We start from the raw sequence: 15,873 nt of genomic DNA, 5'->3' as shown, positions 1-15,873 counted from the left end.
GTGCATATTAATGATTCCACTAATTACAAAACAGCCCCTTTGAACACCCTTCTCTAGTGCTTAGACATAAAAATCAAAAGTAACCCAGTCAAAAGAATTACCCCACGTGTTGAGTAACCAGTTCGTACAGTTACGCCTACTGTCAATATCCATTTTATGTGATCACTGCTCAGGAGTTGGACAATTCTAAAACTGGAATCTGGAGTATGTCCTTTGGTCCCAGTTCTCATCTTTGAACTAAGAGTAATTCCCCTGAACCCAACAGAATTACACATCAGCACAACTAGAGAGAGCAGAATCAGATCCTAGACCTAGACATGTATTCATCTCTAGTAAACTGATCTGTAACTTAATATTTGAAGGGCTCTGGTAAGTCACATACCTTGTACTCTGTAAAATGCAATAGTCCCCCTGAATTTACTACTAAATGCCATGGGAGGAAATTTTGCTATAGTAAACAAGGCTACTTCACAGCAAGATTTATTAATACATCCAAAAGAAAGAAAGGAAATCATTTTGTCACGCTATATACAGATAATACATACAGTGTTTTATACACATATTACATCAGTTTTTACACAAGAAAAATATACATAAAAATGTAAACTTTTGTATACAAAAACCCTTAAACAAATTAAACAAGGACCAAATAACAAAAGGAGACCAATCTATTATCATTTCATTGATTTTTTTATATGGTAATACAGTACATTCATTGAGAAGAATGAGGAACATGTGAGCTAACTCTTCCTAATTAAAGGGAAAGTACAAACACCACCCCAACTACCCACCCCTGGAATGCTGTCCTCAAGTGCTCCAGCACTTAAAAGTATTAGTGTAAGTTTCCATTGATGCTGGGGACTGCATCTGAATTTTTTTTTCAATCATCCCCATCCACCACATTCTTTTAAAGTAATGTGTCTGCAGAAGCAAACTGGACTGGATTTTTTGTGTGTATTAGCTAGTCTTCTAGGTAATACCACGAGGATACAGCAGTGCAAGTTTGTATGTTCCCTTTAAGCAGTTAATGTATTAATTTGTAGGCTATTTTTCCCCAATGTATGGCATGTACAATCAGAGAGGGGTGTAGAGACGGCTAGTCCTTGCTACCATGCAGTTATTTCAAAATACAAGTTGTGATTCACTGGTTTCAAAATGCACTGTCTCACCTTTGCCTTCCCACTGAAACTTGCCTACATTTTAAACCTTACTGGCCAAACAATTGCTATGAGGCTCTTTGTCACAAGGCTGTTTCTGATATCAAGCTGCAATCAAATGACCTTTTAAAATGGCAGAAACACCAATTCTCTAGGACAGCTGGAAACATTTCAACATCTAATATTGCCCATTTGCTTTCTTTTTTTCCCCCCTAATAAATCAGATAAAGATATTTACTGCTAATTGTTCAAATATATTTTACTTGTGTCCTTAATTTTTCACCTATTCGTACACAGACCAACTGCAGATGGGGTGGGGGGAACCATGATGGTGAAGTAACAGCTGGAGAAATTCTTTGAAAAATGCAATTCCTGCTGAAGGTCTTTGTAAATTAAAAGACTGACTCCAGATATCTTCATGAGAAATTCACCTTCTGCTCAAAATGCAAAGAGTAACAGAATAATAATAAACTGACATGCAGGAAATATCTTGTATTGGATCAACTTCTGCTGGTGAGAGAGGATAAGCTTTTGATCTTACTTAGCTCTCTTTTTCAGGTTCCAGAAATACAAGAGAGGTCATTTGGCATAAGTCCTTAACACATATTGTAAGGGACCATTCTAGGTAAAGTGGCTCATTAACAACTCGTGGACAGGGAGAAGGCCTCAGGGCAGTGTTTGTTGGTTTCTGATTGTTGCAAATCCTTAAAAGGAATAAATGCAAGTTCTCTGTTCAATCCATGATTTTTAGTGTCTAGAACCATTACGAATTTAAAACTCCCAGGCAAATCTTGTGCAGGTTTCCACTGAGGATGAGGACTGATAGGTTACAGATGGGTGATCACTTTGTGAAACGTATTCACACACAAGTGCCATGTTTTGTCCTTCTTCAATAGTGTATGTGCAAGCCACGTGAAAGAACTTGGTCTTAGATGGAAAAACTCAGACTCAAGAATTTGGAAATAGACTGACATGTGGTTATTGCAATCGACTGTGCAAATCCAATATCAGATGGATAAGCCACGAGAGAAGCGGCAGACAAACACTGCCTATAGATCCTCACCACCGCTGCTAACCACCCTCTCTCAAGACAAAATGGGGCCATGGTTTTGTCTTTCATTCAAAAGCCTGGTGATTGCTGTCATTTCACCTATATATATGTTATTGGGACGTTAAATGAAACAAGACAATCACGAGCCTCTAGCATGAACTCACGCACAAAACTAACAAAAGACTAAAACACCAATCACCTGTGGGTGAACACTTTTCACCAGCAATCACTTCGTATCTCAAATCTCAGCCTTCATCCTCAAATGAAGCCTGTATAACACCTTCAAATGACAAGGCTGGGAGCTTAAATTTGAAAGACAATAAAAATCGTGGATAGAATAGACATACTAGGTTTGTGGCTTATTACAACAATATATAACACACTAATTTCTGCCACCTTTTTTACCACACCGCCCCATCACTAGAGAGGTGTTAATGGGCCACTTCACCTTGAACGGTCCCATGAAATAGGTAACCACTTATGCTACATGGTACGTTCCACCTTGTTCATCTGTGGCACTCTGAGGGCTTGTCTGCATTATGGGGAAGATTGACGCATTCAGGGTTATCTTCCAGAGTTCGATTTCATGCATTTCTACCAAGCATGCAAAATCAAACTATCTGGGGTCAGCTGTCAACACCTGGACTCCTCACTATCACAAGGAATAAGGGAAGTTGATGGGACAGTTTCTCCCATCAACCTCCCTCTGTGCGGGCAGCCAAGTAAGTTGATTGTAGATAAGGCAATTTTAGCTATGCAATTGCCATAGCTAGAATTGTGTATCTGCAATCGACTTACCTGCCTAGTATGGACCAAGCCTGAATAAGTTTCTCAGACCCAGAGAAGAGTGCTGCATAAACTCAGAAGTTATTTCTCTCACCACCAGAAGTTGGTACAACAAAGAATATTACCTCACCTCCACCTTGTATCTCTTTTATATCCTGGAAGTTGGGAGCAATAGGACTATGACATTGCACATGGATCGACATATTTCCTGCAAAGATAGTAGAATATTAAAGCCTCCTTAGTGAAATCAATATTATTGAACATATGAGGAAAAGGATGCAAAAATATTTGTGTAAAGAGAGTCTGGAAAAGGAACATTTTAAGGAAAACATGAATCATTATTTAAGCTGACCAGAGGGGGAAAAAAGCCTCAACTTCAAGGGAACCTGCCCCCCATCCCACCATAGAAACTAGTGTCTTAATTTCTTTCTGATGCCTTTATGATGAATGGCAGTTTTTCAGAACAACCTCCTTCTAGTTAAAAGACCATTTAAATGGCTTTGGATAATTAAGTCTCCTTTTAAAATAATATTTTATGATTATTTTCCTTTCACTGTATATAAATCTAGTTTCAATGAAAGTATTCCGTAAGGGACAGCATTTTGCTAAATGTGAAAAAATTGCCAACAAAAAATTCACACATATACATGTGTATATGCAGTATATCTACACTCTATATACACGTTAAACATATGCATGAAGAGTATATATTGGCAACCTGTGAATGTGTTCTCCACACAAACTGAAATACTGAATTTACGATATATGTGTGTATATATTTATATACACAGACATACTCAGCACAGAGATACCCATACAAATACCCCAACATATGTATTACAGAACTGTTCATGTGAAAGCGCAGATGGAACATTACCATAGGGTTACATTTTCCTACAGAACTGCCGGAAGACAAAATTCCATAGCTGATTCGAGACAAAAAAAATATATTGAATGCAGTAAGACCTGAAAACAGAATTGGAAAAACTAAAATACTGGTTAGCCACCAATATCAACAACCCTTAAATGTGGCTGAGCAGACTTTTAATGGTCACTTTCTGTTAAAAATGTCATTAAATTCAGATTTAGCTTAAAAAAGGTGAACTAAAATACTGTTTTAAAACAAGAAATAAAGAAAAAATTGCTCGTAAAAGCCAAATCACTGGTTGCGAGTTATTTTCAAAAGGTCTCTGTAAAGGTTGAATTTAGAGGCATGACTTTCTCAAGGCATTTGATAAAATCACCAATACCTAGACCAGAGCACAATGTTGGATTAAGTATCTGTGCCATCATCATGGGGGGGAGGAGAGACAGAACACGAAACTCCTTTTGTCAGGAAAGAAAAAGGATGGACTGATTTTTCACTATTCTGTTTTATAAATTTTAACTCAAGATGTATTTGAGCTAACATTCTGGGATCCTAAACCATTTTGTCTATCATTTTGGAAAAGTATTTCAGTTCACACTACAAAACAGAATGATCACAGTCACACTGAAGTTCTGGATATACATGAATGGTCAGGAAAGCAGCAGTAGAGCAGGCATGGCCTGATTCAGCTGTCACTGCAAACTGAGTACAACGAGAGCTGGATCAAGCTCTAAAGAGGAGCACTGATGGAAAGTTAGATTCTGAAATGTTGGGGGTAAGAGATTAATTGGGATGAAGGTAATGGCATGGAACAGCATGAGAGGGGGGTACTGAAGAGGCTTAACAAAACATTAATATAGTATAAACATAAGCAAACAGGTACCAGGAAATTCCATTTTGAAGGTTCAGGTAACAAGATCAATGGTTACAATACTCAAATCATAGCAATTTATGCCATCCAAATTTGTCACTGGTGCCATAACTTCATTTGTCAGAGTTGTTTAATTGTTAAACGCAGGTTTTGTGGATATTATACATATCTGTAATTCTCTCTCTCACACACGCTACATATTATGTGTATGTACATTTCATGTATGTATGTATGTATGTATGTATGTATGTATGTATATATAGATTTAGATCTGCTGCATTCATAGATATGTACTGTACATCATGAGGGCAATTCCACGTTCAGCAGAGTGCCACCCAGAGCTCATATACATCTCTCTATACATTATACACAAGAGGGCTCTATGCTTCCCCATAAATGCATAAAATTGTTTATGCTGTTAACTCCCACTATAATCAATTAATAGGAGGAAAAGGCCTCAGACAACTTCCACCGCCCTGCCCTTTGTTTGCTGGAGTATATATACACAAGAAATACAATTTGAAAAAAAAATAACTTATTTGAAAGGCTGGGGATGCAACAAAACCAAAACAAGAACAAACCAAACCACTTTAGTTCAACAGCTGGAAAGGGGTTTGGATTTGCAATCGCAATTATTTTTAAGGAAAGAAGTTGTCAAAACAAATTAGAAATATCTAACATTGGAAGCTTTGTTCTGAAACACAGATTTTTAAAGTTTCAGAATTTTCATTATTCAAACTAACAGCAACAGAACACACACAATTTAAGATTTTACTCTCTTCAGCTTGGTTGATGTAAGGAAGAATATCAGGATGAGAGGAGAATTAATAGGAACGTTTTGGGTTTCCTATGTCTCTCAGGTAAGAATCCTCATACACGTATAATCTCTCTCTCAAATTATGAAAAAAAAAAATCTAATGCCCATAATTGTTTCAAATTCATAGTACAAATGAAACTCCCAAACTGGAAGTACATTTTGTTTTATAAAATTTATAAATTCCGAGCAGCCATTGTTAGATTGCAATTAACAGATATAGAACCTTCTAGGAAAATAAATCAGGTAACTTTAAAAATGAAACCCCTGAAAGAAAAGAGACCAGTTTTAAAAAAACCACACAACCCTACTTCCATACTTTTTGTCTTGAAAATGTAAGGATGCCTGACTGGCAACATATTCTAAGTCAGAGAAAGGGAGATCCTGGTCTTAACTTGAAAATGGATATTAATTCCTGTGTCTCTCCACCTTAAATATAAATCTGCCCATTTTGAATGCTCTTTAAGCATCTATCTCCCTACCTCCTTTATTTTTAAGGCTGTCTTAGGAGCCTGGGATTTTCATGACATTTTAACATGGTTCAATGAAATTCAATTAAAATAAATTGACATGATATCAGAGTTAGCCTTATAACAGAAGACTCTGTAGCAGAGAGAGTTTGGTTACTCTTACAATAGTGAGGCTGCAGTAGCCCTCTACAAAATAATCACATTGCTACAAATACATTCCATCAACTCTCAACTACTTTTCTCTTTACAAAATCTATGACCTACGTACAATATACACATTCATATCACACATACAACCCCCCAAAATGCATATTTCTGTGTGTGTATATGATACATACATGCACACAAGCAGTCTAATTCTATTTAGAAGTCACAGTGGGAATTCCTTTATAAGGAAAGGGAGGGGGAGGGCACGGGGGGCGGTTCCTGAATAAGACACTGTGGATTCTGAGATTTAATGTTCTGTCTTTTCCAATTCCAATTCCCATAACTGGAAATAAATACATTTACAAATAAAAAAAAATTCTTGCAAACTTGGTTCACAACTTCCAGCTACAGTAGTTGAATTTTTAATTTGATCTATTTACCCTGTAACTAAACTTCTAATCATTACAGGTACAAACCACAGACAAAATTATTGCAGAATGTAACAAAAATATCATAGGAGAAGTAATATTTGGGTTAACAAGAGTTCTATGTTTTGCTGATACAGGATACCATTTTATTTTTATATATCTGCAAGGTAGCAAAGAACAGCTGTACACCTTGACACGGCAAAGATCCAGTGTAAAAAGGTGCTTTACTAGTTTTTGTTTTTCCAAATAAACCTTGTATATAATTTTATAGCTATTGAAAACACATATGCAACATAATTCATTACACTCAATACAGCTTTAGTATAAAACTTATAATTTATGAGGTGATGTTAATAGCATAAATTAATATACCTTTTTTCGTAAAATCTACAATAAGTATTCTGAAAGCTCATTGGGGAAGGGTATCTTTAAATAAAAGTTTAAAGCTGAGCGTGATGGGAAAAGATTCTGTATGTTGAATTTGAGATGAGAACCCCAAGAAGAGAAAGAGTCCCTAAGCCAGACACTGTAGACTACAAAACTGAACAAGATTTCTCTTTCTTGAGCTCTCACTTAGATGAAGCTCTACCTTAAATTATTATTTACCTTTAAAACTATTTACTTTTTATGTTAACTGCCCTTAGTTCCACAAGGAATCCCTGAGACATACCCAAAATTGTACAGTGAAAAAAAAAATCACTGTTCAGAGAAACTGGTTCAACCCCTTCTAAACAGATGTAGATATTCTGACTGAGAACCAAACTGTCCATCACTTCAAAATGGGTCTATTTCCACCGAAACCAATGGTATTTTTAAGATGCAGGTTAGAGAGTCATTTCAGGGTAAATCAATCTACTCCAAAGTATATGTAATAGTGTAGCAGTCAGCTGCATTAGAGCCAGCTGCATCACAGTCAAAGTTTTCCAGGAAAGATGTGAGAACAATACCTACCAAGAGCTTACCTCAGTGGGAACCAGATCACCAAAAAAAAGGAGGTGGGAAACACATCAGTTCTACTAGACCAAGTTCAACATATTTATCCAATTTATACTCAAACAAATTGTGCGTGTGTGTGTGTGGTTGTGTGTGTGTTTTGAGGACTGGGGAATGAAGAATGCACTCGTCTACACTGAGTATATACAGTATTAAAATAAGCTTGTTTTTTTATCGAATTAGTTTTCAGACTGAATTATGTGATCAAGGGGGGAAAAGTGCTGACTTAAGACTTCAGGCTACCTAGGGAATGAAAAAGGAAGAAACTTTTCCAAAACCTCCAAACTGCAGTTCAAAGTCTGCTTCTTTCTTTCATTATTTCACTACATATCCCTGTAGTCCCATTATGACTGCAAAATTAGAGTATGTAAAACTGCAATAAGGTGGAGGGAAAACAAGAGGGAGAACTGAATCATGACACTGCCAAAAGAGCTGTAGATTTTATAGACATTCTTAGGAAAAACTCCTGAGAATCCAAATAATTTTTCCCATATAGACACAGCCACCAGTGATCGCAGAATTGCCTTTTGGTATGTGGTTGCAGTTTGGTTTCTTCAGTTAATAGGTAGCTTTGTTAGTTCACACAAACAGTATATTTTACTAGGTTTGTTTTTTTTTGTTTTTTTTTAAATCTTATGATAGAGCCAAAGTCCTTCAGGAATCAATTCTGAAAGACCTGGGTTAAAAATCCTAATGAATCCGAATTTTGTGTTCCCATTACCATAATCCTCACCACTTCAGTGGGTTTCTTCTTGAGGGCACTTTATCAAACTGGGCAAGTTTTCCCCAGGTAATTTTCTACTGGCCACTCCGTTTAATATAAAAGGAACTCACAGGAAGAAGATTCCTTGTATTGTTCCTGTGCGCACAGAGCTCTTTCTCAAGGGTGACCATAGTTGTATTCTCAGCAGATAGCTCTCAAATGACTGGAAATGCCACACGATACCATATGACATTTTCATTTTACTCAATATTCTGTGAAGTCTTACTCGATATTCTATTGCACTATAGCACTGCCTGCCAAACTTATAAACACTCACAATATTTGCTCAAATCACACAGGGTTTTAAATGACTGGCAATTTTTGTGCCTGCGTGGTGGTGAAGGAGAGTCAAAGATGGTGAAAAGCATTTGAAAGAGAGGATGAAATTCGAGGAGACAAGTGGAGCACCCAAGGACACCCAGCTGCCCCCAGCCAAGTTAAAGAGCTGTATGAGGAGGTTCTGAGGGCAAGCAGCTTGAATCTAATCTTTCAGTTAAATATACTTCCACCAACATGGGCCTCAGCAACCTGAGTCCACATCTGATCTAGGCTCATCCAGTTTGTCTCAGGCCTGCATTAAAGGCTCCTTCACTGACAAGTAGAGAAACACACCCTTTGATAAAACCTACTGCAGAAGAGGAAAATCAGACCAAAGACACACTCAACTACTGCAGAATAAGTCTTCACTGTAGAATTAGCCAACGTTCTTATTCGGATGTTGCTCCAACTCCTGTTCACACCCAAAAATATACGGCCACAGCTGTGTGTGTGTGTTAGAGCCTGTGTCCATGGGGACAGACAAGTTCTCCCACAATTCCCTGGGACAGAATAAGGACAGTTCAGCTTACTGCAGCACCACTGGCAATGCCCCCAGACATTCTAGCGAGACACACACAGGAGTGCAGAATGACTGCTCACACCCAGTCTGGCTGCTCACACCCAGTTTATACTAACACAAGGGCCTAGAATAGGATGCCAAACACCTATGTTAATTTTGCAGTGAAGGCACACCATCAAAGGATTAAATTTTCTTCCTCCTTGGTGAACTTAGTTTCCAGCAGGGAATTATAGCTGTCACAGAAAGCGTTAGCAAATTAAACTCTGTTCCATGCTCTTGATTAGACTTGTGGCCTGAGCCTTAACACTGGCAAATTAGCATAGCTCCACTGAAGCTGATATAGCCACACTTATTGACCCCAGTTGAAAATCTGACCTCGCAGTGTCTAAATATTAGGCTCATGATCTCCAGAGAAAGCAATTCATGAAATAAGTAATATAGCTTACAATGAAGTTAACTTTTTTAAAGAAGTAACTTCCACTGCCTACCCACTGAAGAGCAAACATACATTCCTCACAACAAAAATATTTCTTGCACTTGCAATCTCACCTCCAATGTTTGCTCACAGATTATAAACGTCTTAGTGAAGGAGGCACCCTAGAAATGAGAACCTTAAATTGCTTAAGAAAACAGTCCTTTTTTCCATTACCCTTTTAAATGAAACTGGAAAGTCCTTCTATTGCATAGTCCAGGACACATCAGGGCAAGCAGAATAGCAGTACGTTATTTTTGAATAACTATTCATTGCTGAAATGTGCAATCAACTGTGGCAAGGAAACAAATAAGTGTCTTGATCAAAGGGAAGGTAGAGATGATACATTTTCAAAGATTTTCAACATATAGCAACTAGTAAAGCCAATGGACCCAATATGGCCTTTAATTTCATCCCTCTTTCCTGTTAAAGAGTCAATGGGAGCTGAGTTTGCTTATGCCAATGCTAATAAACTGAATGGTACAGGAACATTTTCATAGTATGTAATATATGTTTTAAGCATAACTGGTTTATAAACCAAGCCAGCATCATGCTGTCCCTCAAGAGCCTCCATAAACTATCGAAGCAAAATTAATCTTTATTAAGAGTATAATCTCTGCCAATTCTTACTCCTCTGGGCTAAGACCACCTGACATTACATTATTGCTCCTAAACTTCCCTGTCAAACGTCTTCCAATTCTTTAAAAAACACCATCTTTTGTATTTTAGGGTTCGTCTATTCATTGTATGTATAAGAGGCAGAAGAGATCCTTTCAACAAACGGATTGGAATTGCTACTCTGACTCTTTGGTGAAAGGATAAGTAGTGCTAATTGCTGTATTACAGGGGGAAAAAAACACCCTTTCTAAGACCGCCTCGATGAGAACCGTACCAATGGCCCTACAAACCAAGACAAATCGCTCACGGAATAACTATATTTCCTGGTGGGAGAGGAACAAAGCGTGTAGTTGTACAACTACTTGTCATCTTTGTGTCCACTACTCTTCCCACTACATTGCACCGAACTCTGTGAGGGCAGACTCCTGGTGAACTCCGTTGGGTTTACATAGCTATAGGGATCCTACACAGTGCTCATTGAAGAATTTGGACCTAAAATCTGAACTGCTTAAGAGGATGTAACTTTGTTAAGTTAGTTATACTTCAATTAGATGTGGAGTAGCTACAACCGGCATCAGTCCTGACCATTTCAAACCACTGTACTGGAAAGGAGATAGGAAGTCTTTTTCTAATACCCATCTGATGGGAAACCTTTTTTTTAGAGTAGTGCACCTTTACTGCAAACTCAAACTGCTCAAGAAAAACGTTATTCAGACAATGTTTAGGAAAAATCCCCTCCAGTTCCATAAAGCTGAGACCTTTGGAAGGTGGAAACTTCCAAAGCTGCCTTATGGAATCTGATTTCCTGCTGCCTTTATGGAATCATGCACTTACATTCTTGTGGGCATCTTGAAAAACCCCAGCCTATGCAAATTTGCAGATTAAGAGCCAAATTCTGTTCTGAATTACACTGGTGTGAATCCAGAGTAACTCAGCTGGCTAAAAGAATTAATCCAAGGTTTACACTGATGTAACGGAGGTCAGAAATTTGGCTCAAGCAGTTTGTCTAGTGGTAGGTAAGGAGACATGATGAAAGGTGTTGGAACAAGAGAACAAGCAGCTGTTGCACTACAAATTTTGGTGATCTCGAGAAGGATTTCGTAATCAAAATCTTCAAACTAATTTGCAGAACATCTTGTCACATGATATTTAATACTGGTAGATTTAATAATTGATCATTTTCCCATTTGGCAAGCTAGTTCACCTCTTCTTTTTCAATCATCTCAATACGCTAAAGAAGATATATTAACATAATGGAAAATAATGCAAATCAAACTTGTCTCTCCTCACCAGCATAGGGCAGGAGGGAAGCAGAGGACAGTATAAAAAAATAAAGCAAAAAACAAACAAACATTCTATCAGCTTTTCCTCATTTCACAATATCAAGTGGACATTCCTCAGTCAGTCAGGCAATATAGTAGGGTTTCGTAAGTCCCATTTCGACTTATGACATGGTTTGAAAACATGTAGGCCACAGACACAAACTTAGACCACGCTTCGGAATAAATGTTTCCCGCTCCAGCCACACATACTTGCAATTTTAGCAAGGGATGTATCCATAGGGTTTATTTTGTTACAAACAAAAACAGGACAATGGCTATAGATAGTGGGATACAAACCTGAGATAGGCTGCACCCAGGAAGCTGGGATGCAGATCTCATGCTCTACCCTCAGGAAGTCTGGGAGCAGAAGGTTTGAGTCCCATCATCACTAGCATAAACAGAATACATATACTGAGGGAAGTTACATTACTCTCCACGTACTAGGCAATAACTGAACTCAGTTCAGCTGATCTCTTGCTGAGAGAAATTTGCTTTACTTCTTGCTTTTTCTCATACGCATCTTTGAAAAAAACCAAACAGTGGAGACTTTTATAGCAATCTGGTCGGAATTACTTTCACATAGTGGCTAGTTAGATCTTGATAAAAAAAAAAAATCAAATCAGAATTTCCACAAGCACATTCTCTTTTGGGGAGGGGAAGAAGAAGAGGGATCTGATTCATGCAAGTTATTTTCAGTTTTGGTGTTACTCTTTTAGGGAAGAAATGGATATAAGAGGAGTCCACTGCCTTGATAGGGAGCTGACGTTATGACCAAGGAGATTTACAACCATTTTCAGCAAACAGGCACTAAAAGCAACAAGGTGTTGTAGATAGGAGGAACTTCTTAGTTCACTATTAAGCCTTGTAAGTTTGATTTTGGCTAGTGGTAACCACAAATATGTACCCACCAGTTCCCACATACATTCAGCTTTGCATACAGAGCATTAGTCTCACCCATGTCCTAAAACCTGCACAGCTCCTTGTACAAACCCACTATTACAAATACAGCCTCAGTAGCAACCGACAGTTTGAGAAATTCAACTATTTGAAAGTTGCGGAAGGGGCTTGACAAAGATTTGTTTGAATGGGTAGCACGTGGATACACACCGCTAGAATTTTTCCAGTTTCGGCTAGGAAACACCTGCTGTGCAAAGAGTTCTGGACAAAGCCACATTTGAAAAGGCAAACCATCAACATTACGATGCCACAGGAATTCAGCACTGCCAGGAAATTCTGTATGTTTCATGACTAGACCATTATTTATCTCAGTCTTGCCATTTTCATATATTTTCTCCCTGGGCTAAAACTTTGAAACAGCAAGAACCCTCAGTGCCCTGAACAAACAGACAGAGCCCATTTGCCCTAATCAGTCAATCCCCGCTCTGCTCAATAAACCTAAAATAAAGAAACATTCAGTAAGAACAGTGACCAAATGTCAGAAGGGGACACAACCAATGTTGTCTCAGAAGTAGAAAACAAGGAACGATCACTTCCCTAAAATACATATACGCCCACAGAGGAGGTCCTAAGACTATTTTAAAGAAGTTGTCAGGTGAACAATTGAACCATGATCTTGAGTGCTTTGGTGCACTGTTACCAAACCCAAGTGGACAGCCAACTTTCCATGCCCATATGCTACCAATTTTTTTTTTGTATTTAAATCAAGAGACCGCCCCCATTATGACATGCTCATGGGATGGAAAGCACTGATCTGAACCCTAGGAAATAGTAATGACATTGGAAATCTGAGGTATCATCCCATTTCTAGGTCCTCTGCTAAGATCAATTACATCCAGTAACTATGCTGTATCCTTAAGGAAATTGTTGGGTTATGGTGAACCTGCCTGTAATAAATGAGCACCAATGCACTGAGGGGCCACCCTGATCTGTACTGAAGGTTTATTGTTAACTCCCTCTGTGAAAAAAAAAAAAAATCCTCTTCAAAGGAAGGGGAGGACAGAAAAAAGAGGAAAAAAGTTAGGAAAAAAAAAAACACAGGGTGCCCATCTGCCTGCAAATATACAGACAGACAAGCTCAGTTGGAGGTGGTGAAGGGAGCAGATGCGTTATTGGTACTAGTCGCTGTGGCACCTGTTACTGTGAAGCCTGTGGGAGGAGCTATGGAGCTGTGGCTGGGCTGCAGGTCCTTAGGAATGCCACTGTGTGAGCTCAGCTGATGGCCAAAGGCTGTGCTGAACTGAGGGAGTTGCTGTTTGGGGGAAGTGGAGGCCATGAGTTCAGCAGAGGCGGGACCCATGCCACTAAAACTGGTCTGCGGTAACCCCGGAAGCACCGTGGAGCTGTTGGGGGTCACAGTGGCGAAGGCAGGCTGTGTGGTCTCTGAGTGCGAGGTGGTTGGTGGTGTGGATAGGGAAGTGGAAAGAAGGTGTCCATCAGCACCAAGGAGGTTGCTAAACGGAGAGGGGTCACCAAGATTGACGGGGAGATTTCCCCAGTGAGTTCTGGGGTTCACCACCCCACTGAGTGGCATCTCCAGTTGTGGGGGGAGCAAGTGCTGAGCCATAATGGGCATCTCTGCTGAGAAGGTAGCTGCCAAGTTATCACCGGAATAGGATGTGGCATGGGGGGATGTAATATGGTCGCTGTAGGGAGACGGCACGTGCTCACTATCGTAATGGCTTCCATGGGGTGAGGAGTGTGAATGGTCACTGCTGTATTGCTGTCGTGAGGTGATTAGGTTATCTGCCTTGCTCAGCAGCTGGGCAGAGTGTGGCCTCTGGGAGGCATGGCTGCCATCATGAAGTCCATGAAACTGTCCTGGGAAGGCTCTCTCCCCAAGTCCACTCTGGCTTATCAGAGTGGCAGAAGTAAGGCCAACGTTGGCTGGGGCAGAGAATTGCCCCTGGATCTGCCCTGCCAGGGGCGTAGGTGGGTTAGACAAGGTAGCAGAACGGAGCAAGTTCTCATCCAGCTCCAGACTGGAGAAATTATCATGCACTATACGCCCATTCAACAGCTCCCCCAGGTCCGTATTAACCTCTCTGCTCAAGGACTGCATTCCCGGAGCTCCAGCACCTGCGGTGAACACCCCTATCCCTCTATCTGATAGCTCCTGAACTGGCACACCGTCTGTCTGTGTAAGTACTCCAATGGTACTCAGGCACTCTAGAGAAGTTACAGCCTGCAGAGCCCGTTCCAGTTCCTCCGCCTCTTCTGTAGTAGGGAGGAGGTCTCCATTTTTACCTATGGAAACACGAACAGCAGAAGTTAATTGGCTTTTCACAGAAACACTTGTCACTGCGGCCCTAGGAATACAGCTACCCAAGAAGTCCAATAGGATTTTCCCTGGAAAATTATAACAAATGTCCAAAATAGTCTTGATAGAATTGAAAACAAAAAAAAAAAAAAAAGAAAAAAGTAATTGGCTTTTCCTGCCCTTGTTGGAAAAAAATTGAGTTATAATAATAATTTAAAGTTTTTCCAACTGATTTTTTTTCAGTGTAAATGCAAAATAATAAACACTTGCTTGATTTACATTAGTCTATGAAATAGGGGTGGCCAAACTGCAGCTTGCAAGCCACCCGTGACTCTTTTACAGTTGAAGTGTGACTCCTCCCTTTCTCCACCTGCCTGACTAGAGTGGGAGAGCTCAGAGTTTCTTTCCTGCAGTGGGCCGATGAAGCTAAGGGCTTCTGGCCCGTCGGAAGGGAATCCAGGGGATTCTAACCCGGGGGAGGCACCTGCTAGCCTCAGGGCTTCAGCTAGAGCAGGGCCGAAGCCTTAAGCACCAGCAGGTACCTTGCATGTGGCTGAAAACCTGAGTCCCTCTACCCTGCCACAGGGCAGAATCCCTGAGCACGTGCGTTTGGCTCTCAAACTTTTGAAGATCATTGTATGCGGCTCAAATGATCAATAAGTACAGACACTGGTGCTATAAAAGCTAAAAAGTTTAATGCTGCATAATACTCAGATCTGCCTACAAAGTCCATTTTGCTTATTGTGTCATTATCTTACTTAGAATTTTGGAAGCTTTTCTAAACACATATTCTAGGAATTAATTCAGGGAAGTCCTCTGGCCCGTGTCAAACAGAATTCCAGGCTGTATAAACACAGTATTCTCTTCTGGCCTACAATCCTATGAATAAGTTATATTTTATTTAGAGGATTATGATGCCCAACTCTGATAACGACAGCTCAGAAAAATGACAAAAGTGCAACAAGAGGTTTCCAACTCCTGGTTATTCTATTCTGAGCCTTTTCCCACCCATAGTGGGCACTGATGTCAGACACACAGAAATTCAGGTGTATTTCCGC

General features: G+C 39.6%; 1 protein-coding gene across 3 annotated transcripts in view; it reads right to left on the bottom strand.

Moving 5' to 3' along the window:
• Window positions 1-474: 474 nt before the first annotated feature.
• The window catches only part of INO80D (INO80 complex subunit D), a 65,217-nt gene continuing 49,818 nt past the window's right edge, over window positions 475-15,873 (bottom strand). For all 3 annotated transcript variants that reach the window (XM_075001156.1, XM_075001157.1, XM_075001158.1), the window contains one exon: window positions 475-14,802. In XM_075001156.1, the coding sequence (XP_074857257.1) occupies window positions 13,634-14,802 (1,169 nt within the window). In that variant the 3' untranslated portion in view covers window positions 475-13,633. The remainder of the gene's footprint in view (window positions 14,803-15,873) is intronic.

Source organism: Carettochelys insculpta, chromosome 8, assembly GCF_033958435.1.
Source record: "Carettochelys insculpta isolate YL-2023 chromosome 8, ASM3395843v1, whole genome shotgun sequence".
Taxonomy (NCBI): domain Eukaryota; kingdom Metazoa; phylum Chordata; order Testudines; family Carettochelyidae; genus Carettochelys; species Carettochelys insculpta.
Note: the sequence above shows the minus strand (reverse complement) of the source record. Positions and strands in the feature narration are given on the sequence as shown.